At 39.7% G+C, this 23,410-nt stretch overlaps 1 protein-coding gene across 3 annotated transcripts in view; it reads right to left on the bottom strand.

Moving 5' to 3' along the window:
- Positions 1-19,233, bottom strand: part of FAM114A1 (family with sequence similarity 114 member A1) — a 35,128-nt gene extending 15,895 nt beyond the window's left edge. For 2 of the 3 annotated variants that reach the window (XM_050338582.1, XM_050338583.1), the window contains exons 1-7: positions 17,476-17,540; positions 16,419-16,768; positions 15,523-15,610; positions 5,778-5,891; positions 5,511-5,617; positions 2,824-2,958; positions 900-1,052 (exon numbers count right to left, since the gene is read on the bottom strand). In XM_050338582.1, coding sequence (XP_050194539.1) covers positions 900-1,052; positions 2,824-2,958; positions 5,511-5,617; positions 5,778-5,891; positions 15,523-15,610; positions 16,419-16,760 — 939 coding nt within the window. In that variant the 5' untranslated portion in view covers positions 16,761-16,768; positions 17,476-17,540. Of the gene's footprint in view, positions 1-899; positions 1,053-2,823; positions 2,959-5,510; positions 5,618-5,777; positions 5,892-15,522; positions 15,611-16,418; positions 16,769-17,475; positions 17,541-19,194 lie in introns of those variants that run through there. The other variant, XM_050338584.1, reaches the window with a different exon arrangement.
- Positions 19,234-23,410: the final 4,177 nt, after the last annotated feature.

The raw sequence follows: 23,410 nt of genomic DNA, 5'->3' as shown, positions 1-23,410 counted from the left end.
TCATTTAAACATAATTACAAAAAATAAAATCAACATTGACAGTATGTACCTGTTATTAATATAAGCTTCTTTTCTTAGTGAGAGCAAATAGAACATTTTAAAAAATAAGTTGGTTGCATTTTATTAAAAAGTACCCCACAGGCCAAGGAATGCTAATTACAAAAAACAAACCAACCAACCAAACCAAAACCAAACAAAAAAAATCACCCCCAACTCCCGCCTTGTTTTTAAGAAATTTATTCAGAAAACCTTTTCAGTATGAAAAGACCACTGTCGAGAATCTACAAAATTCTGTTAGTCTACTATTGGAGATCTACTGATCTACTAGCAGAGTCAATGAACCGAGAGATGAAATTAGAATATATATTCATCATACAGGCCTTACTAACATTACCATGTTCTTCAGAGAGACATTTGTATACTTTCAGTAATAGTATCTTGGGGTAGTTTTATGTAACTTTAAAAACTAACACAATATGAACAGAATAAGTAATCTGGAACTCCTTTTAATTCACCAGCCTCCAGATATAGTAGGTCTGGAATTTCCAAATCTAAGTATTTGTGCCTGATACAAAACCAAGACTTTAGCCTTGCAAATTCTGCAAATTTGGAAGATGTCTGCATAGTGTCACAAGCTGAAAAATACACATTACCTATGGTCCTAACAAAAATAACTTTCAGTTATGAAGTTGTTTGTTTTGAGTAAATCTTGGAGTTAAATTTTAGGTATATTGAGATTGAGTTCCTAAAGCTCAGGGCTGGCCCAAGGGACCAATTCAGCTTTCACTGAAGTTGATGGAAAACTTATTGTTCATGCCACAGGCACTTGCAGAATGAAATTAATGTAAAGATGAATTTTTTTACCAACCATATTGATTTATGCTGTCTGCATACTGTACCTGAGCTTCACTTTCATTTGAGAGGATTTCCAGAGCTTCAAGATGAGACAAACCTTGGAATTCATCAAAAAGTAGTCCATAATGTGCTGTTCTTTCAACTGTAACTTGCTGGGCCCGCCTCTGTTTCTCTTTTTCTTTGGCTTCTCGCAAAAGCTGCAAAAATATACATCATTGATGTTGTTTTATTGATACTCCTATAAGTGTGACAGATTTTATTACTGTCTGCTTCTGCTTGTCTAGGAAGTAGTAATAAAATTTGGGACTATATTACACCTGCAGAGCTAAAATTTAAAGATGAAATAGCTAACTTCTTTTTTGATAAATTTTTCTAATAAAGTATTTAAGTATTATTCTAAGTGGAGTAATTGCTAACCATCTTTAAAAAAAAAAAAAGAACAAACATATAATCTTGCCTATATTCTCAAAAGCAATGTCAGCTATGGATACCGTACAATAAATTTCACCACCAATTATAATGAAAGAAAAATAAAAAGGACTATTTCATATGCAGCCTTAAAGAGCCATGCAATCCATTCCACAGACCACAAAATTGGAAGCAGATTATTTTCAGGACCTACCCACCTACTTACATAACTAATGCACCTACAGAAGTATTTCCTTTAAAATATTTTTAACAAATACTAAAGTCAGTTTTATGTGACAGCAGGACTGACAAAAGATACTGGCCTAATATGTTATGACTTCTACCAAAGGTGGGGCAGAACTACACTCTGTATGCTTGGGGATATTTTGGAGTGATCTTACACACTTCTCTCAGTGTATAAGAGGGATAGAGTAGTGTATCCAATATGACCTTCTACTCCTTCCTTCTATTCCAAGGAAGAAATGGTTTCTCATGTGAATTTACTACAGTAAAGGTGGTAAATACATCTGAACTGCATCTTAAGTCACGTGCAAGCCTCTGAATACAGGTGAACTCTCACCACTTACTCTGTTCCATCATTCAAAATGTCTACAATATTCTCTTCAGTGATTCATTGGTTACAAAAGAGTTATGATGGTAGATTTTTCCCCTGAAGTCTCCACCTTCAAAAGACAACTCACAAAGTTTTATGAACACATCACTGCAAAGGAAGCACCATTCTTACATGTGCAACCCATAAGAACTGATTTATGTTGTACTCTGCCTGAGACTTTATGTGCAAATTCATGCATGTTGTTTAACAAGACATTCTCAAAAGCTCGTTTTAACCTTGTAGGCCTTGACAAGAGTTAATTGCTTTCGGCCTACTACAATAGCATCAGTCTGTTCATACTTAAAAAGAAATACCTTGCTCCCTTCCACAAGGAAGTAAACATGCAGTAAAATTAAAGGTTCTTTGCAATGTCTATTGATTTCTACAGCCTCCCTCCTCTCAGTGTCTGGAGAGGTGAAATAACTTTGTACTGACATCACTTACACTTCTTTTCTGATTTTATAATTTCTCTGAACTTTAAAATATATGAGTCACAATTGCGTAAGGGTACCATTTGTTTAGATGGATGTTAAGATGCAATTTTTCATAGCATTAATTCCTAATGAAACATATGCCATATTCCAGTATTACTCAGTTCCAAGCAAAGTAGTATAGTAATGTTTATGCTGGAAGATATCTATCTACAGCTGTCATCAAAACACCAACAATTTGATTTTGTCTCCAGAGTGTAATGATTTATCACCACCTATACTATTTTATTTAAATCAGCCTGTTGCATATGTGATTATGCAGAAAAGATGACTTTACGTTTTCTTTTGTGGTTCTGTGAAGAAAAATAAAGTGGAGGAAACAGAAAGCATAATATTTATTTCCATAAACCTAGCCAACATCTACTGCAATAAATAAAGCCTCTCCCTGAGGCATCTGAACTTCTAGAAAAACAATCTGAAATTGCATTGACTGAGCAGTATTTGAATAAATCCAACCTGAGATAGCGACACTGTTCTCGCCATCAGTGTTTTGGTTCTCTTAAATCCAGGATCACTTTCTGCAAGGACATTCATGGTTGTCTTCCCAATAAATTCCAAAGCATCTAAGCCTCCGGATAATACACTTTTCCCCTGTATAAAATAATGCAATGTGGTTATTTTCTTACCACTTTATGCTAATATGAACTGTTAAGAGGAGTGCTTTTGTCAACATCATCTTTGAATGTTCAGGTCCCTAAATTTTCTATACTTTAACTAACAATAGGACTGATACATTTACTTTGTTCTGAATATATTTTCCAAAAGGAAAAAAAATAAAGGAGCTACACAGATATTTCTAGTTAATTAGAAGACTTATACTGGAGGAAATGTAACAACTGTTGCCAATAAAAAAAAAATTATGAATAATATCACAAAAGGGCTGGATCACATCTCCTATTAAGACAGACTGAGAGAACTGGGGCTGTTCAGCCTGGAGAAGAAAAGGCTCCAAAGATACCTTCTAACAGCCTTACAGTACCTAAACAGGACCTATAGGAAGGCTTGAGATGGAATTTTTTCAAGGGCAAGCAGTGATAGGGCAGGACAGAATGGCTTTAAATTGAAAAAGGGTAGATTTAGATTGGGTATCAGGAAGAAATTCTTCATTACGAACATGGTGAGACACTGGAACAGTAGAAGTTCTGGATGCGTCACCCCTGGAAGTGTTCAAGGCCAGGCTGATCAGACTTTGAGGAACTTGGTCTAGTGAAAGATGTTGCTATCTATGGCAGAGGGTTGGAATTAGATGATCTTTAAGGTCCCTTCCAGCCTTAATCATTCTACAGTTTTATGAATATCACTTTAATATCACCCAGTAGCATCTAGTTTGAGGGAGTGTATTTTAGATACAAATAGTATTGAACCAAGTCCATCATGAACCTTGCCTAACCTGATTTTTAAAATTTTAACACCTGTGAGGACTGTCATAGTTCGGATTTTTAGCAAGGAATTTTTCTTTCCTTTCCCCCTGCCGTGTGTGTGTGCTCTGTATATGGGCCATTAGTTGAACAAAAGAATCGGCCCGAGTCCACTAATGGCCGAGATTTGTTTCCTTGACAACGAAGAGGGGAGTTGGCTGGTGTGTGACTGGAAGGGGGTGGAGGCTGAGGGGAGAGGGGAGTCTCTCTCTCTCTGCCGGGAGGAGAGCCGGCTGCGGGCGGCAGACACTGCCAGGTTCCTTTGTCTCTTTCCCTGTCGGAGGGGAGTTCTGGCTGCTGCTCTTGGCTCAGTTGTGGCTGGCTGCAGGCCCTGCTTACAATGGACCCTAATCAGCTGAAGTTTGTGAGTTTTCTTCCATTGGGAGAACTTTCTACTTTATTGCTGTTGTTTTCCTTCCCTTTCTTCCCCCCCCTCCCCCCAACCTGACGGCAGCCAAGGATCTCACAGCGCCGCCTGGTGACGGGCACTGGACATTACAAGTTCTACTCCTTCAGTGATCCAACAGCGTCACCTGGTGAATGGTACAGGACATTACAAATTTTGCATCTCCAGTGACCCGACGGCGGCCCCTGCTGACTGTGGTTGGAACTGCACCAAAGGGTGCAAGAAATTGAACTATTTTCCTTTTGCCGGTTTATCGGTTTTGTTCTTGAAGGGGATTATTGGCGGGTATAGGAGTATTACTTAGTTATTTTACTTTGGTTTTTTTTGGTGTTCTTGTTAATACACACATACCTTTAATAAAGGGCTGTTATTTTCCCTTTTCCACAATTTGTTTTCCTTCAATCAAAGCCTCTTAATTTTGGATTTATAATTGCTTGGAAAGAGAAGTTTGGGTCTTTTCCTCCTAATCCATCCTCAGCAAAAGATCCTTGTCTCATTTAAACTGGGACAAGGACTCTGGGACTGTCTTTTTAAATACATACATTTTTCCTATGTCTTCATATTTTTCATGTGCACTGAAGAAGACATTTCACTGGCTAAAGGTTTTTTCAATCTGGATTATGCATCTGTCAGATACTCAAATGCTGATGTAACCTTGTATAACTAAAATCCTTCCAAAGTCTCAAATGGCATTACAGGCGACTTACTGAGACCTTAAGTGATTCTTTTTGTACCACATTCATCCCTGTGGTATAGTAGCATCGCCAGACTGCCTACAAGCACATTTCTCTTATCTGTGAACTTATACAATCCTCAAGTAAACTTACTTGTGTCTAGCTCTCACAAGCTCCAGGTTCTATAGCAAGTCCTAGGAATAATCTAAAGGAATATCCTTCTGGCCCTAAAATCTTTGATATTAGAATGATAAGGCACTCAGAGTGAACTGGATAAACACTAAAAAAAGAACTGCCTGTTTGTAAAACATGCTCATTGGGGAGTTAGTCTTCTATGCCTTTATAGACTTTATATAGTATTTTCTTATTTTATCAGCCTTCAAAAATTATGACAAATCAGTTTCTCAGGAAGGACTTAACTGTAAAAAAAAGCAGTAACTGACTCACTTATGTTCCACTTTTTTTTTTTTTTTTAATTTGATAGTTGAATTTAACAGCTATTTTGTCATGGAAAAGACTCTAAACAGACTTAAAACAGAACCGTTTTTACAAAACCTACAACTTAAAAAATGTGACCTACAGTCAAGTTGAACACCAAAATAATGAAAAATAACTAGAGCAGAGAGGCCAGCTAAAATGACTCACTGTGTTCTGTACAGCATTAGTGATAGCTGACAGCATGCCACGAGATCCAGATGAAGGAGAAGAAGGAATATTCTCAGAAGAGCTTTGTTCCAGAGGATCTTCTGCTTCTAACAAGAGGAAAAAAAGCAGGTTACAAGCATACTTTCAACTCTGCAAGACACAAATTACAGTAAGCTGGATTTTGTGATCAAAATCTTAAAATTTTGTAAATTGAACTAATTGGCAGTGTCAAAGAGTTTTGTCCAATTTCAGTGAACTTGAACTTACGTGTAATTGGTGTTTCAGCTGTAGGAGGTTCTGCTGCTTCTGAAGATACTGAACTTGCACTATGAATTCTTAGGGTAGTTCCTGCTTTTTCCTTTACTGCAGTTATTCCATGACCTGCAGCAGAGGCAGATTTTAAATTATATGATCTGAAAACTTATAACTAGCAGTGCATATTATTCTTATACTCCATGAATTATGACAGTCAAAATAACTATTAAACTTACCTCAATTGCCTAATTTTTTCTGGATTAATAATTCACTTCTACTGTATTCAGTATAATAACTGAATAGAAACGATAAAGTTGAAATATAATACAAATTACTCTGGTTCTGAAAAGTCAACCTTGTTTCAGTGGCACATGTTAGTTTGGTTCCTGTTTTTCGAAATGCTAAATATTCTATTGCAACCAGTTTAAACAGAAATTGATGAGCTTCCTAAAGCCACAGGGTTTGACCTCATCTGGTTTTCAGAATTCTAGAACAATTAACCCAAAATTAATGGACTGTGTGTGACTGCAGGGCTGGGTAAGGAACTTGTTCTTCAGTCTTCTGCATAGGGCCTATGTCAGGAAAGTATTTTATGAATACTGACTCCAATCTTCAAAGTTATTTTAGGATTTAGCTCCTCAGTTGCTCATTTGAAGTCAAATTCTAAAGTACCTCTCATCAAAACTACTATTTAAATATACTCTGTAAAGTCTGCTAATGTCAGTTCACACAGACAGAATTCTTGTTCCTGTGGTAGCTGATCTCCTATAGAGATTTTGACACCTTTACCTGATGCATATACAGTGACTCCTGAGCCCTCTATTAAAATGGTCTAGTTTAATATAAAGAATAAATGTTTTTACCATTTTTATCCAAATATTTTTGACAGAATAGGATTACTTTTCTACACAGAGTTTATTTACACTAGCAGATCACAGGGACTAGTAACATCTTGCTATAGCATAGGGAGGATTGATGGGTAGTCAGCAAGGGGAGGCAGTATTTTCCTAATCTGCACTAAGCATAGTTGAAAAATGCTGTCCTTAAAAAAGATTACTCTAAAATTATTTGCCTATTTTGCTTCTGGATATGTCCACAAGTATGTCCATGATATGCTTCTCTCATTACAAACAATACAGCTAGTACATCTTCTTTAGCTGGAAGTTTCTGCATATCAGCTGAGGTGCAATAAGTAAACAACAAACCGGACAAGCAAGACTTCTTTCCAACATAAAATGAAATACCTGCAGTGATGGGATGTGATTTTTTCTTGCACAATACATTGTTACTGCATCTCACATAGAGCTGATCACTTCTGGCAGCTGGACAATCCAGCTGTATCTTTAAGTATCTGCCTAACTACTCATGAGAAGTGTTAATGACAATTTCATACTTCTTTGGTTAAATTGAACTGTAAATAGACAAATTATTGCAGAAAAGGTATTAATACAGATGCTCAGGCAAATATCTAGACATCTGAGGTACAAAGTTAAGCATAATGATTTGTTAATGTTGCCCACACTTTCACACAACTGCATGCATTCTATTAGAAAAGTCCAAAGCACCTTTTCTGAGTTATATTAACTACAACAAAAGAGCCTATCACTTGCCAGTGCTCTGCAGTGTTCGAAATAAACATATACATAGAAGTGTGTGTGTAGTCATATAAGTATGCTTTTGAACATCTGATTAAAATAAAGATGCAGCAAACCTATTTGAAATGGAGTAGGAAAAAGGAAAGCTTAGATTTATGATTCTATGATTTCCAGATGGCTTGCACATCAGGTGCTCTGTGAATTCAGTAATAAATGTACTCCAGAAAACATATGTGAAACTACTGATCTTTCAGCACTACTGGAAGATCACATACAAGAAAACTGGAGTATCTGAAGGAAAACACAAGCAACAGATATACCCTAAGGAACAGATCAGCAGAAACAAGGAATTTCATAAGCTGCATGAGGTCCTGATGTTTTACACTGAAACAGGGAGCCTGGGCAGGTAAATGCTTTTACCTGTCTAGAGAAAACATATGCCCTTTGTCTATTTCATCTCATGGTTTACAAGATGCAGTAGTACCTCCAACTGTACAGGACATGCCAGGTTATGCACCACAGTGATTTAAGTCATTATTGGGAAAATTTCTTGCCTTTTGCAAAGTCTGTTCCAGTGCAGATACCGGACAGCAGCACACTTCTTAGTCTAATCCCAATCTCCCACAGATTTTGATGGGTTCCATGAAAATATTAGCATGAATAGATTCTGGAGTAATTTATTTAATCCCCACATTCCTAGGTCTTACTAAATGACTATTAATTGTGCTTTTAAACTAATGTCATAGGTACTAATGTAATAGGAACCAATGTAATGTAATAGGACCTAACTGACTGGACTTGCTAACATAGTACTATGGTCCTATAATTATATAAAAAGCCCCTATGAACATCGAGCAAAAATTTCAACTCTGTGTGAAAGCTATGGATTTTCAGATTAATTTCTCATTCTTTTTTCTGTATCTAAACATTTTTAATTTTTATTTTTAATAGCTTTCAATTGTTTCTCATAGTTTTGCAGACAAGCTAATATTTCCAAGAAGAGAGGGAACATATTTGCTGTATTGATATTTACAGACTTAAAAAAGGTAGCATTTTTGGGTCATGTACATGCACTAGAATGCTAAGAAAATATTCCAGGTCAGCTAGGGGTGGCTTTGTAGAACTAAGCTGTATGACACACATATTTGACTACAACAGCAAAACCAGATGAGATAAGAAGACCACAACTGAAGCAACAGTTAGATACACATGTGCACAAACGTGGCAGAAGTGTATGTTGTTTTGGAAATGAAAATTATTATTTGTAATTTCAAAAGATACAGAAATAAAAGAGGTCATGGGAGATAAGCCTATATTTTAGAGATAAGGTTTTGTTATACTGTGTGTGGTAATGCAACTGAGCTGATATTGTAAAATTAGAACACCTCTGAAGTCCCCATTTACTCTTTTGTAACAGCAGAGCTATGCAATGGGTTTTGTTAAACCCATGCTTTTGGAAGAAATCACGTTTTTTCTCCTGTGTGGTTCCTTTTATTTCCTTTTATTTCGTGCCTCCACGATTCCTTTCTATTGGCTGGCAATCTTAACAACATATTATTGTTCCTGTTGCTACCTGGGATCTTTCATTTTAAGAGGAAGGTTTTGCAAGCAGTGCCTAACAATGTGACCTGCCTTTTGGTTTGCCCAATCTGCCCAAGGCCAGATTACAGCACTCACAAATGCTTTAGTCATATCCCACTTCACTGCCGGCTCTCTTATCTTCCACCCCCAGCTTAGTAGCTTTGTATTCCCTGCAGAGCTGAAAAAGGCCAACAGACACCGCTGGAGGTCAGTTAGCATGTTTGAAATTTAAACGACTCCCTTTAGGAATCTCTGTCCCTCATCCATCTGGTACTACTCCCAGGCAACTGGAATCCCTACATCAGTGGTGCAGATGGGGAGGAAGAGTTTGAGATTTTTGTTCCTGGCTACCAGACAGCCTTTATAACCTGTGTTGTATCATGGGGGCACTTCTGATGAACAGCTCATCAAAATTTAGTCTAGTAACATGAGTGAAGCTTCATTTTGTTCAAGCTAAAGGTGAGGCCTTAAATCAGCATCTTTCACCAGCTGAGAAACTAAGAACCTGAAGCTGGCTCGAAGAGAATCACTCCACTACATGAAGTGTAGAGATGCAGAAAAGCCATCTGTGCTTGGGTTTTGTACACTAAGAAGTCAGACCCCATTGTGCTAACTTTCAGGCTACTTTATTGGCATTCCAGTCACTTCAAGCCTTTAGAAATTTCTCTTCCTTGTAGTTAAAACAAAAACACAGATAGATTCTGATAGTACCTACGTTATCTAGTCTATAAATCAGGAATCACTCCAATTAAGGTAGTAGATGAGACTTGATTCAGATCTCCTTATTCCAATGGTTAAAGGTTTTAATAATAGCAATAGGCATAAAGGATGTTACAACAATTTGTTGGTTCTCAATCTCTTCTAAACTATAAGCCCATATCAAAAGACATAAAGACAGCAAATGGGACTGCCAGCCCCAAAACCATGTCCACAGTTCCTCTCATCTGTTTATTGCATTCTGAATTCTTAAACAGGAAGAACTGTAAAAAAGGGGGTTGCTGCTACAGCAGTTGTAAGGTGTTATTTACAAAACAGTTGAGTGACCACCATGTGCTTTCAGGCCCAAAGCAGTTCCCCCTTAATCACCTGAATTTATGCAATAAAAAAAAAGTCTTCTGAAGAGATTACCTATCCTTTTTATGATCACATAAATTACAAGCATAACACCCAGCCTTTTATTTTTGTTTGTTTTAATATTGTACTTTATTTCACATAGGGGAAATAGTAACTATAGAGAATGGAAAAGACATTCACCATGTTTGAATGCTTTAGTTTCACATTACCTGAAGCATTTGCATTTCCATTCCACACAGATGTCAACTTAAACTACGCAATGCTGATTATTACAAATACCCAAATGTAGTAATGTCCAAGCTCATGAACACAGTGATATCTCAAGGGACACTTCATTCTGTCATACTGAGTAACAAAAAATAGTTTTCAGCATACCAGGGAGATGCATACATATGGGTGTCTGATATTTTCATGTGCCATTCTGATAGCTAAGGAACTAGATGAGGAATATACACAAGAACAAAATAATCATTATAGCAGAACATTAATTGCAAACAATGCATGAGAGAGATGCATTAAACAGCTTTGTACTATGAATTTCAGAGACCACGTGAATGAAACAGCTGAGTTACTTTTTTTACTACTTGCTGTGTAAGAGATATTGAAAGATGTTGGTCTTAGCCATGGCCCTAAAGGTAAAACACCTTAAACTTACATGGAGTGAAGCACATACACACAGTATGATAGAGAACAGATTTTACTTAGAAATGTAGCTTCTGAGCACTGTAACTTCAGCACCTTATGAATGCCATAACTCACCCAAAACAACAGAGCATATGGAAGACAAAGGCTTGTAGGAGAAGGTAGTAACTTTCATTAAGCTAGCAGACAGCTTAGTTGGAAGAAAAATCAATCAGGTAAGCTTTCAAGCATACAAGTTCTTTTAAAAATGGAAGTCACAAGCTTCCAGTACAGACTGAAAATGTATTTTGCCTCACATAAGCCCTGGGGATAAAAAAGTTTGCTGTTGCAGCTAAGCTAACATAATGGATCTTGGTGCAGGTGTGGGAGGTTTTGCTCCTTCCGATGTTCCATACTTGTCCCTTCTGTTTGCCCTTACCCTGATCTCAGGTTGAAGGGACTGAAGAGGGAGAAAATGGATTTTTCATTCCTCTAGAGTTATTCTTGTGTCAGTTTAGCTTCCTAAACTGGATTACAGGGAGCTCAGAGGAGCATGAGTGCTGGCACAGGGAGAAAGAGGAAACAATGCAAGGAAAAGACAGGTGAGGGACTGCATAATTCAGTGGCTACTAGCCATTAAATGGCTTAACTGCAGTGGTCACCTACTGTTAGAGGGGAGTTTTATCAACCTTGTTACTAAAAGACCAGATGCTGTAATTGCTGATTTACTAAAAAATACGATATAAAAGAAAGAGACTTCAAATGGTGATAATTAGTATGACAAGTTGTGCCTCAAATCACAGTGAACCTACTTCTCCCATCTCATCATTCCAGCAATTATTTCAGTATCTCTGCTCCATTGTGGTTCCACAAGGGGGGACCTCAAATTTCTTGTACTTTTTAAAAACAAAAGAAATCGCTTCACGTCATTGATGAAGCCGATTCAATAGTTTGTTTAGTGTGACATCTAGCGTCAGATCCCAGACATGGTTTAGGCAGTGACTGCTACTAATCCAAAGGCATTACAGATTCTGTCGTGTAGAGGAGTATCACAACTGCCTTGTTGTGGGGACCTTGATCTAAATAATGTTAAAATCAGTTAAAAGACAACAAACTTTTTTTTGGAATAGCTATCACCAAAATAATTCCTGGCTGTATGTGCAGAGTTAGTTAAAGAGGGATGAGGTTCAAATTATGTGGAAACTGCCTTATCATTAGGAACTAAATTGAGTTATGCTAAGCAAATGACAACCAAGCAGTAAAAATGATAATGTGTTTGTTTGTGAGTTCTAGATCAGGGTTTGAAGGATAATGCAACTGAGATCCTTGGAACAACCATTTCAACTCAGTCTTAAATAGGTAGCAATGTAAGAAAATTTGTTTACAGTAAGAACAATCATGCACTGCAACAACCTCACTGGGGATGTGGCAGAGTTCCGACTGCTGGAGGTTTTCAAGATGTGACTGGGCAGTATGCTAATAATCTCATCTAGATGCACAAAACCTTTCCCACAAAACCCTGGACTAGAAGATCTTTCAAAGTCCCTTCCAATTTGGGCTCTTCTATGATACTATTGTTAAAAGCAGAATGTACTCAGTTAAACCTTTAAAACGTTATTTAGTCCACCTCAAACTGTTCCTGGTATTTTTACAAAGTACAATTTTGAAGAAAAATATATGGAATAGAAAGTATTTGTCATATTTCAGCGGACAAGGAGCTGCATTGTACAAATATGAAGACAGAGCAACAGAAAAATCACATACCAAAGGCATTGCTGCTAAGTCTTGACTCCAAGAAAGCAGCTTTGCTTATACCACTTGCTACAGTGAAGGCATAAGCAACCTTACCATGGACTGGATCATAGCAAAACTATTTTCTGATGCAGAATAGGAGATAAGCATAAGTTGAACTTCTCAGATATTAAATGGAGTAACTCGAAGGGGAATAATCAATATTTAACAATTAGAAGAAAGCTTATAGGAATTCCCAGTAGCTTTAATTTTTTTTGTCTCTCACTAGGAATTATCATACTGAAGCAGATATGTGGTCTACACAGTCCCACATCCTGTCTATGGCAGTGAGAGAAAAAAAGAACTTCACAGGACCAAGCATGAGTTTCCATAAAAAATAACTAGGAAATAAGCGCTCTATATCAGGAGTATAAACTGTTACCCGGTACATTGATTTCCTGGAACAAATCTAAGATTATCTATGCAGTCTTCCAAGTTACCTTGGATTCAATGAACATGGAAAAAAGTACATTTGATTTCTGCTTAATTCAAAGTCTATTTTATTTAATGAATTCACAAAGCTAGATTCAAAATTATTAGCCAGTAACAGGGGAACTCAATCCTACCCTGATCTCAGGGTCAGGAAGTCTGTCTACACTTTAGATTCCAGGAAATGGGAAAACAGGGAGAACTGCTGCTTTACACATATCTGGTTTTAGGCACTTTCCTAGCTGTTCTTGGTCACTGCCAGAAACTAGATAGTAGGTGGGTCTTCAGTGTGACATAGCACAGCTGCTCCAATGTGAAATTTAAAGTAAATTTTCTTTTTGATTTTCTGCATGTGGATGCGCCTTTTCCAAGGCAACCTGACTTGTTCCAACTGTGTTAATTTTTAGACATTAATAATTCTAAAAATATACAAACATGGTGACGAAATACCTATTCAAAAGGGACATCACATGACCTTATCAAGTCAGTTTGCCTACACAAACTCGTTCACATACTTACACTCTATGAAGACAATTATGATGTTGAGACAGTCAGATGATATGCTAAGAAGCCAGTATCAATTAACCATGGATTTTTCATGTATATGAACAAACATCATAAGGCCTATATAAAAATGAGATCACATCACTAAAAAGTTCATGGAAATCCACAGAGATGCAATGCTGTCAGCAGGTTTTATAGACAAAAGCAACAAACGGATGTAAAAATATATGTCTTGTTTATTTATTAGACAATAAGAAGGGATGCAACACACATTCTTGTTTGTCTCCTAAACTTTTTCCAACGGCATTCATCATTTTCACACAAGCTCATGTCAGTCGGGCAAGAAAATACCTAAGGCTATACTGCCCCACTGGAAATACATGCACTTGGAGGCACTAAACTGATTGCTCCATGAGCCTAAAACCTCTCAGCGACAGAAGATTGTGAGATTGCCACTGCAAAGCTACAACAACAGCAACTGTTTGGTAACAAATTATCTTATTGCTCACAAACAGCTGTCTAATGGCCATTTGATAGAATACTATTTATTGCAAAAGCTAAGAAGAATGTAAATATGCCTATTTCACAGGCAAAACCTGAATGGCCTGAAAGAGCTCTGTTCCAAGAAACCCACTGCTGCAACTATAAAAATTAACTGCAAAATTCAGTAGCATCACAATTCCAACTGATCAACTGTTAGTTATTACACTAAGCCAGATTCTTTTCAGAATGCTGCTGTTTATGATGTTTTGAGAATGTAAGAGACAAAGCTTTTTGGAAGTCTGTGAAAGTAGTACCCTTTATTATACCTAATAGCCTGGGGAAAAAAAAAAGGAACATTTTTGGCACAGGCCCTTCTTCAAGTCTGAAAGACAAACACTAAACTTTAAGGTTAAATGCAAGATAAGAACACTTATGCAGTTCCATAGATAGTTAAGCTGCCCTTGTTCCCATTGGCTTGCTCTGTGTGTTCCCATCATTTCCCATTCAATAGCACTCAGGGATCAAATGGTAAGCCAAGTTAGGGAATTTACAAACTCATCCAACTGAAGATCTAGCTCTTACTTCAGTTCCACTTTCCAAAATGAGTCCCATAAAGCAGTTCCCTCATCACTACATGTGGGCTACTGATAGCATAAAAGAAGGAAGAAATACATTGCTGGGGCAGGGCAGGCCAGCTTCTTTCAGCAACAACGTTCATTTCTACAAATCTAAACACATCTTAGAAACCCAGTCTGAATTTCATTAGAAATGTTAATTGGTTGGACTGTGAAAGAAAATGTAGTTATGTACTCCTGACTGTGGATGTTACTGAAAAAAAAGAAAGGACAAGGAAACTTCCCTCCTCTGAGAAATAGACAGAAATAATTTACTGTCCAAGGAACAGAGGAGATAAGGAGAATTATTTAGTCTTATATGGGATCATAAAACCAGTATCTCTGTTAAACCTGTTACTTTTATTAACTAGCAATTTTCATTCCTAGATTCATCTTTTAAAGGTATTTTGTGGATCCATTATGAGAATTGACTAGCTAACAGCTTTTTTGTCACAAAACATTTCCGTTTTGTGAGAAATTATTTCCCACTGGTAACTACGTATTTGTGTCCTTTGCTTTTCGTATGGGAGTTTGTACTGACATCCTATCGGATATGAGAGTACACAGAGAGGGAGTTTAGAGTCCAGATTTCAATACGTTGTTCTAGTCTCTGGTGTGACAGACTTAACAGTTTCACTTGGTGGCAATGACAGCTGGAATGATTTATGAGAAGTGAATTCATATTGCTCAGGCAGAAGCCATGGTGTATAAACCACTAATATGCGTGAGCACGAATCTGGTTTGCAGTGCTTTGACTTCAGAAACCATAAGCCTTTGGCTGATAGTAATTGTACCAGATAATGGATCCTTTCTGTGAAGAAGCCACAATGAAGTTATTCACTAACTGTACAAGCGAGCCTAGCACCTTGTCCATAATTTGACCCAAAGAAATATTTGTGTGCTTTGACAGTTTAGGAAGATCCATCTTCCTATTTAATAAAATCATGCTTCCCAATCATATCAGGACAAAACTATCTACAAATCCTTAAGATGCAACACTAATGTGTCTAATGGCACCTTAAAACTATGAATTATTTCCATGCACTTTACTGACTGAACACTTACCTACTGTGGCAGAAGCTGATGACAGGAGAGACTTTCCCCAGGTACCCCAAGCTCCCCATCTACTTGCTTTAGATGAGGAGTCTGCGGCCTGTAAGACAAAAAAATGTTACTCCACTGTTTAAAATTCCTGCTCTCAAAAGGCAGGAGGAAGCACAAAGAATCCACCAGCAACAAAGTCTGGCATTTAATAAATGATAATAGATTGGATATTATGTGGAGTTCAAGCTTCTGTGTATAAGAAAGCAGAATGGAAGGTGCAGTTCACATCGCCTATTCGTGAAAGCACTTGAAACTCCAGAGATGTCTTTACAGATGTCCTATTATTTCTTCAGGCACAAAATCCTATTATTTCTTCAGGCACAAAGCCATACAAGTTTACTAAGTTATTAGGGAGAGGCAGGAACTTGTCTCCTTCATAGGTTCTACCAGAAGCTAGAGTTGGATGCTTCTCTTCATGAGCCACCTCATATGTGCAATTCAGTAGATGTGCACAGGGAACTAATAACAACTGAGTTCAATAAACTCAGCCAAAGGAGGGGCTGCACACCTTCTACAGTAATGTGTAGTGTTAAGCAATTATTAGTATTCCATATTTAAATCATTTTAAGAAATTGTTGTCTCAAGAAAGTCTCCAGTAACATACAATGCCTACACAATGCAAGTTTCATTGCAGCCAGACATGAAACACCAAATTAATATCATACTGGCAAAGAGAAATTAAACTATTCCTAGTTTTCAAAAGCTTGGTGTTGCAATTTAATTTATTTTATCCCTATGTGGGTTTTCTTCATATAACTCCCTAGGTTTTTGTGAAAAACAGCATGTACATGATAGAAAATTCTGCCCATATAATCCAAGGAGGGGAGGGCTTTTATAGAAGAGAAAGTATTACTTACTTGACTGCTTTGTTCATGCAATGTTTCCTCAGATTCAGGTTCTGTATCAAGGCTTACGGTTTCAATGCACTCAGTGGGTATATCTTCAGTTGCCTCTTCACTGGAAGGCAGACCTTCAACTAGTTTTTCAGTCAAAGGGTTTTCATTAATTACTGTGTCTCCTTCCTGTCTATTACTGGCACTCTGAGTGGCCTGTCCATGTTCATCTTGTGAAGAATCATGCAAGATCTCAGCTTCTATGAGCTGTGGTACTGATTCATGAGGCAATACCTCATTGCTGGGCATTTCCACTGCTTCAGGTTTTTCTTCAGAGGGGATGCCATCAGATATGTCTTCAGACATTTTCAATTCTGAATGTAGAAAAAAAAGTCTTTTAGGTTCCATAAACATTTGAATTACTATAAAATACACAGTATTTAGGCCTCCTAAAGCATGGAGCTCTGTGGCACATGCATCATGCTGGCACTGGTACCAGGATAATACTCTGAATACTCTATATTCACTTTGCAGGATCTCACTCAAGTATGAAAAGCAGCACTACTGCTTTCCAAATATAGTTTAGTGAGGGAGAAAGGATTTTCATTTGTCTGAAGAAGTTAACTGTAAGAGCTCTCACATGGTTAACTTTTACATTCACTATTAAGTGTGCATGAAAGACCACTGAAGAACAGCCAAGCAGCTCTTCCTCTCCATTTCATCACCCCCACATACACAGGTTCCTACAGCCTGCTGACTGACAGTGAGGAGGGTAACACAGTGTGACTAAAACTGGGGATATTTATGTGTTGGAGAAGGGGCATAATTTGTGAACATGACAGGCCATGGTTCCTGCAGCCATTTCATAGACATTCATTGCAGACCGTTTCTGCATCACTCATCTCTAAGGTTTGCTCTTTGGGGAGTGCAGCGCTTCTCACCTGCTCCTGAAATTCCACCTGTGTGATTAAACTTCAGTTTTGAAGCCAAGGTAAGCTCGTATGAAGTACAGTTATTGATGTGGTGTTTTTTTTTTTTTTTTGGAAAGTTATGAACTGGTTTTCTCTTATTTACTCCTTACCTTCCAATGTAACTTTGCAGGTATTTTGCACCACTGTGCACTCATCTGGCTCAGGATCCACAAAGGAAAGATATGGCCATTGAGCAAGCTCTACAGTTGATCAAGGAGTGGCATCAGCAGAGTCCAAAAGGACTGCTGTACAGTGATTACTACCACTTACTTGTTGGCAACAATAATATACCTGGTACTCAGAAGACAACCCTTGACAGAGAGCTTGCAAGCTCCTGACTGTGCTGAGTTGCACGGCATAAAATAAACTCACACAGTTCTCCCCATAGATGTTGCCTTTTCATTGCCTCTCATATTCATTAAATATGGCTCAAAGGTTTGTACTTGACAGGAAGAACTGAAGTTCTATGAGACAGAAGAATAGGGGGGAAAAAAGGCAAAAAAGCAAAATATAACTGGGATTTAGGAGAAATTTGCCTGAGAAGCATGTATTTAAATGAGTATATTTTATTGAAGTCTATAGAATTGTATATATCTGTGGGTTTAGCAGCCTGTTTATCTCACTTGAATGAAGACTGGTTGCTTGAACAGTTCCAAGAGTAGCATTTGGTATCAATGAACAAGAAATATAAATAAACAGCACTTGGTACCACTTATATTACTCCAGTTTACATGTACCTTAATTATCATCAGAAAACATGCATTTACAAGCCAGAATCTTTGCATTTGACACTAGTATTTGCAGTTTTCCATGACAAATACAGCAAATACTATAAAATGTTTTAGTATCGGTAAGTATTGTCAATGTTTTAACAGTACCCACTGTGTGATGGGTAGAAAATTCTTTTATTTGTAAATATTGCATTTTTTATTTGTAAACATCTGACAATGGAATTGTCAGATATGAAAATCCTCTACCAAAACCTGTACACACATACTTCATCATTTCGCCCGGAGATCAGCTCTGAGTGAGCACTTTTTTAAGGATCCCACAGACGTGTACACATGAATTTTTGCAAGACTGGGTCATCTGTGGGGACCATTCAGGCCACGGTCCCTGCAGTTTTCTGCTAAACCTTCCTTACAGGAGCAAGGCACGTTAATAGCAAATTACTGGATCTGTCAGAACACAGGAGATGTGCTGCACCCGGGGTAAGGAGCCATTCAACCTCTCATCCGTGAGACTATACTGATCCAAATCAACCCGGACAACTCCGCCCAAAGGGAATTAATCTACAGAGAGTTCGTGAGGGAGATGCCAAGGCCAGCTGCGGACAGGGCGGCGGAGGAGCGCCCGGCCCGCACCGACCATCCGGAATGGGCCTCCCTGAGGGGGCCGGCCGTGGCGGCACCTGCCGACCCTCCGCCTGAGGAGTTTCATCCCGCCTCGGAAGCAAATCCCAGCCGCCGCCGGGCGCCCTTGGGCACAGACCACCTTCCCCGTGCCTGAGGGATAACTTTTCTGGCGGCGGCACCGCGCTCCCCTCTCGCTCGACGCCCGCTGTCGCTTCTCCTGTCCTGCGGGACGCTGCGGGCACGGCGAACGCAGGCGAACCCCCTGGCGCCTGCTCGCCCTGCCCCGCTGCCCCCCTGCCCCAGGAAGGGCAGAGCAGCCGGGTGCCGCTCCCGCAAGACCGCGGTGGCCACAGCCTCCCCCTTCCCTTTTTCCACCCCCTTTTCGGAATCCTCTCCGGAGTAGAGCTGTGTAGCGAGGAGCCCGCAGGCAGCGTCAAAAGCGGCAGAAAAAGTAGAAATCGCCGCGCTCCTTACCGCTCAGCAGTGCCCCGGCCGCCGCGCCCCCTTCTCTGTCCCTTCCCCGCCCCGCCACGTCGGCAGCAGCGGGGGGAGGAGGCAGAGCGGGGGCCAGCCCGGGACGGCCAGCCCGCGGGGAGGAGGGAGGGCTGGCGTTTCTGCGTCCCGCTGCCTCCGGCTCTCCGAGGCGCCCGCCTGTAGCAGAGGGGCTGGGCTGGTCCGCTCCGCGCCGCTGCCGAGCCCCCCCGAGCTCCAGGCTGCGCTGACCCACCGGGAGAGCGGCCCCGGCCGCCCTTATCGCCCCTCACGGCCCCCGTCGCGCTGCGGCGGGGCTGGGGCTGCGGCGGTGTCCCGGCGGTGTCCCTGCTGTGTCCCGGCGCTGTCCCGGCGCTGTCCCGGCGGGGGAGGCGAGGCGGGCGCCGGCCGGGAGCGCGGGGCGCGGGTGGAGCAGCGCTTCCCTCAGGCGCGGGCGGCATCCCCCGCGTCCGCGCTGAGGCGGAAAAGCGGTAAATTTCATAGAATCACAGAATCACAGAATATGCTGAGTTGGAAGGAACCCATCAGGATCATCGAGTCCAACTCCTGACGCTGCACAGGACCACTCCAAGAATCACACCATGTGCCTGAGAGCGTTGTCCGACTTGAACTCAGTTGTTCAAGCATTGTTCTTGAACTCTGTCAGGCTTGATGCTGTTATCACTTTCCTGGGGAGCCTGCCCCAGTGCTCAACCACTCTCTGGGTGAAAAACCTTTTACTCATATCTATCCTAAACCTTGCCTGACTCAGCTTGATGCTAGTTTCTTCGAGTCCTGTCACTGGTCAGTATCTACCCCTCCGCTTCGCCTCCTGAGGATGTTGACAACCACAGTGAGGTCTTCCTTCATCTCCTCTTCTCCAGGCTGAACAAACCAAATGACCTCAGCTGCTCCTCATACGGCTTCCCATCCAGTCCCTTCACCATCCTCATTGCCTTCGTTTGGACACTCTCATAGCTTTATATCCTTTTGTTGCAGTGCCCAAACCTGCACACAATATTCAAGGTGAGGCCACACCAGTGCAAAGCAAAGCAGGACAATCACCTCCCTTGACCAGCTGGCGATGCTTTGCCTGATGCCTCCAGGACATGGTTGGCCCTCCTGGCTGTCAGGGCACTGCTGACTCATATTCAACTTGCCATTGACTAGGACCCCCAGGTCCCTTTCTTCAGCTCTCCAGCCTCTTGCTCCCTACTCTATACACACAACTAGGATTGCCCTGTCCCCACTGCAGAATCCAGTGGGGACTTGCTCTCGTTAACCTTCATATGGCTAGTGATTGCCCATCTCTCTATTTGTTGAATTCTCTCTGCAGGGCCTGTCTGCCCTCAAGGGAGTTAACAATTCCTCCTAAGTAACTTAGTGTCATCAGCATATAGTACTGAGTCCTGCATCCAGGTCATTAACGAAGATGCTGAAAAGCACAGGGCCTAAGATGGAGCCCTGCTGAACCCCATGAATGACAGGTCACCAGCCTGATGTTACTCCATATTCACTATAACTCTTTGTGCTCGATCCCTTAGCCAGCTGCTTACCCATCATGCAAGAGTTATCCAGCTGTATGCTAGACAATTTGTTGTGGCCAAACTGATAATGTTCATACTGGGGCATTTTAAGCTTCAATGAGTCTAGTCACTGAGCTGGCATCAAAATTTATTATTTTCTTTTTAGAAAGTTTAATTCTTCCTCAAAGTGAGTACCTACTGAAGTGTGGGATTGCAGAATTAAACAACTGAGATTGAGCTTTTCAGATGCTGCTTTGCACCCTCGTTATCCCTCTGTTTACGGGAAATGCTCCTCACAGAAGCTGGGTGGTTCATGCACATATTTCCAGTCGATTGGTGTCGGCACTGGGTACCTGCAGACACCCAAGAAGGTGGTTGAGCAAAGGGTTTGCAGACTCTTGCCCAACAACCTGTGGTTTTTGTCTCTAGTTCCTGATACCCCTTCCTCTTTTTACCACTTCATTTTAAGGCAAAGCATGCCTTTTACAGTGATAAAAGCAGTTCCACAATTTGTCATGGCATCATTTTTGTCAATAACCTGCTGAAGAAAGAAATTACTGTTGCCACAGGAGGCAAAATAACATGTTGAGAATAACTGAGGAGAGCTACTGTTGGAGGCCACAAAATAAAGCCATGGATCTCAGAAGCATGCATTACAAATACCTATCATGATGTGTGACTTACATGCTTATCAGGAAAAAGTCTCTGAAGTTTCTCATTACAGTAGATGGTAGCAGAACAAATATTTGTACCCCTAAATAATAAATTTCTTTTAAGGGTTTTCCAGTGAGAATTTAAATGTCAGAGAACCTTAATTTATTAATGTTAGATGTATTTATTGAAAATGAAATCTAGAGTGGCCCTATGGATTTCCCTCTGCTTTTCAGTGGAGCTTGTGGAAGGGTAGTGTCATAGGGGAATCATGATAGTTGGAGATTGTTTTACCCATGAGAGATGGTAATTCTGATGGATCTTGCACTGTCAGGTTTGCAGATTCTGTACAAGACCACGCATGCTATAGAGCTGCAAGACGTTGTTAGCCACTGTTGTAATACAATTATCACAGAATCACAGAATGTGCTGAGTTGGAAGGGACCCACAAGGATCATCAAGTCCAGCCCTTAGCCCTGCACAGGACTATCCCCAAGAGTCGCACCATGAGCCTGAGAGTATCATTACTTCAGGATGAAATTAACATTATATGTGTGTAAATGTGTACATCTGTCTGTTTGGACAGAAGAATGCATAGATTTCTGAAGTTCCTAAATTACTTTCTTAAATTAACACTTGCATTTTCTAATTTTTTTCTGTTTCAATTTTCAGTAATTAATTTCACTTATATTGTCTCACTATGGTAATATTGCAATTGGTTTTGCAATAAATAAGCATTAGAGATTGAACATTTCCACTCATCTCAGATTTCACTGAAGTTTGTTATTATTCTGGGTGTCATCATCTTTCTCATGGGTTTCAGAAAAGATACTTGCCTTTTAATAAATAGATAAATATAAATAAAAGGTGGACAGACATTTGACTACTTATAACAAAACATGGATGTATGCATAACATTCAAGGACTATATTAATCTACTTTCAGTAATTGCACTGGGAGTTCTTAGGGATAAATTTGAAGGGCTAATGGCATCCAGTTAATGTCAATATGCTTATTTTTCTGTTTAACATTCATCTGTCTTTGTAGCATGTAGTCATACAGGCACTGCCAGTGGCCAGCTCATACTGTCACTGAACTGAAGAGATACTCTTGAATAAGGGTCTCTATGGCAGTTCTTACACATTAACCAATTGTGTGTCTGGTTCTGTATTCATTAGAGTAACATGTAGGCTGCATTCAGGCAGTTCAGCTGTTACGTTCCAAAACAGGAATTAATGTTTGGTAGAAGCAAGGTCTTACCTTAGGATTTTATCTCACCCTAAGAATGGATAGCGAAATCTTTCCAGCTAAGAGCAGGCAAGAGTGAGGTTTGTATGTAACACTGTTATAAAGTGTAATTTGGAAACCAGCTGTGAATAGCCTTGTCTGAATTGACAGAAATGGAGAACAAATCATAAAATCGAGTACCACTATAAGGCTCATCATCATGATAGCAGAGAATTTTTCATATTCTGTCATTTACTAACTCTTCCATATTTCCTTTCCTCTTTTGGATGACCTCTTTTCACTTGAGGCTGAGAAATGCAGCATAATCTACAGAATAAACTATAAAGTGAAAAAAGTAATTTTTTAGATATTTTCCTCTGCTTCCTGAATCACTGAAATGTTAAATCATGAAAGAGTTGTGGTATGTTAACCCAGAAAGGTAGGTTGTATTGTGGCAGTTCTATATTTAGATCTCAGCTATGGTGGAATTTCTGACCAGCATTGCACAGAAATAAAGAGAGACTGGTTTATGTCTTTGCTGGGACAATAGCCCTGTGTTTAGGCATTCAGTATTGAAGTCATTGCTCTGTTTTAATTTTATAAAACCCAACAAAAACCAAACCCCACCCAGTGTTTCTGTGTCCTCTGTTTAACCCAATCACAACACTGCTGGAGCAGAAGAGAGATTATTTTTCCATTCCCATTAAATGTAAATTAAATTAAGACAAATGGTACTTCTATAAAACAGACTTGATAATAACTTGACAACTGAATCTGTGTATCAAAATGGAAAAAAAAATCACAATAATGCATGT

This window comes from Myiozetetes cayanensis, unplaced genomic scaffold, assembly GCF_022539395.1.
Source record: "Myiozetetes cayanensis isolate MyiCay16 unplaced genomic scaffold, myiCay2020 scf7, whole genome shotgun sequence".
Classification (NCBI taxonomy): domain Eukaryota; kingdom Metazoa; phylum Chordata; class Aves; order Passeriformes; family Tyrannidae; genus Myiozetetes; species Myiozetetes cayanensis.
This window is presented reverse-complemented; position numbering and strand designations above follow the sequence as displayed.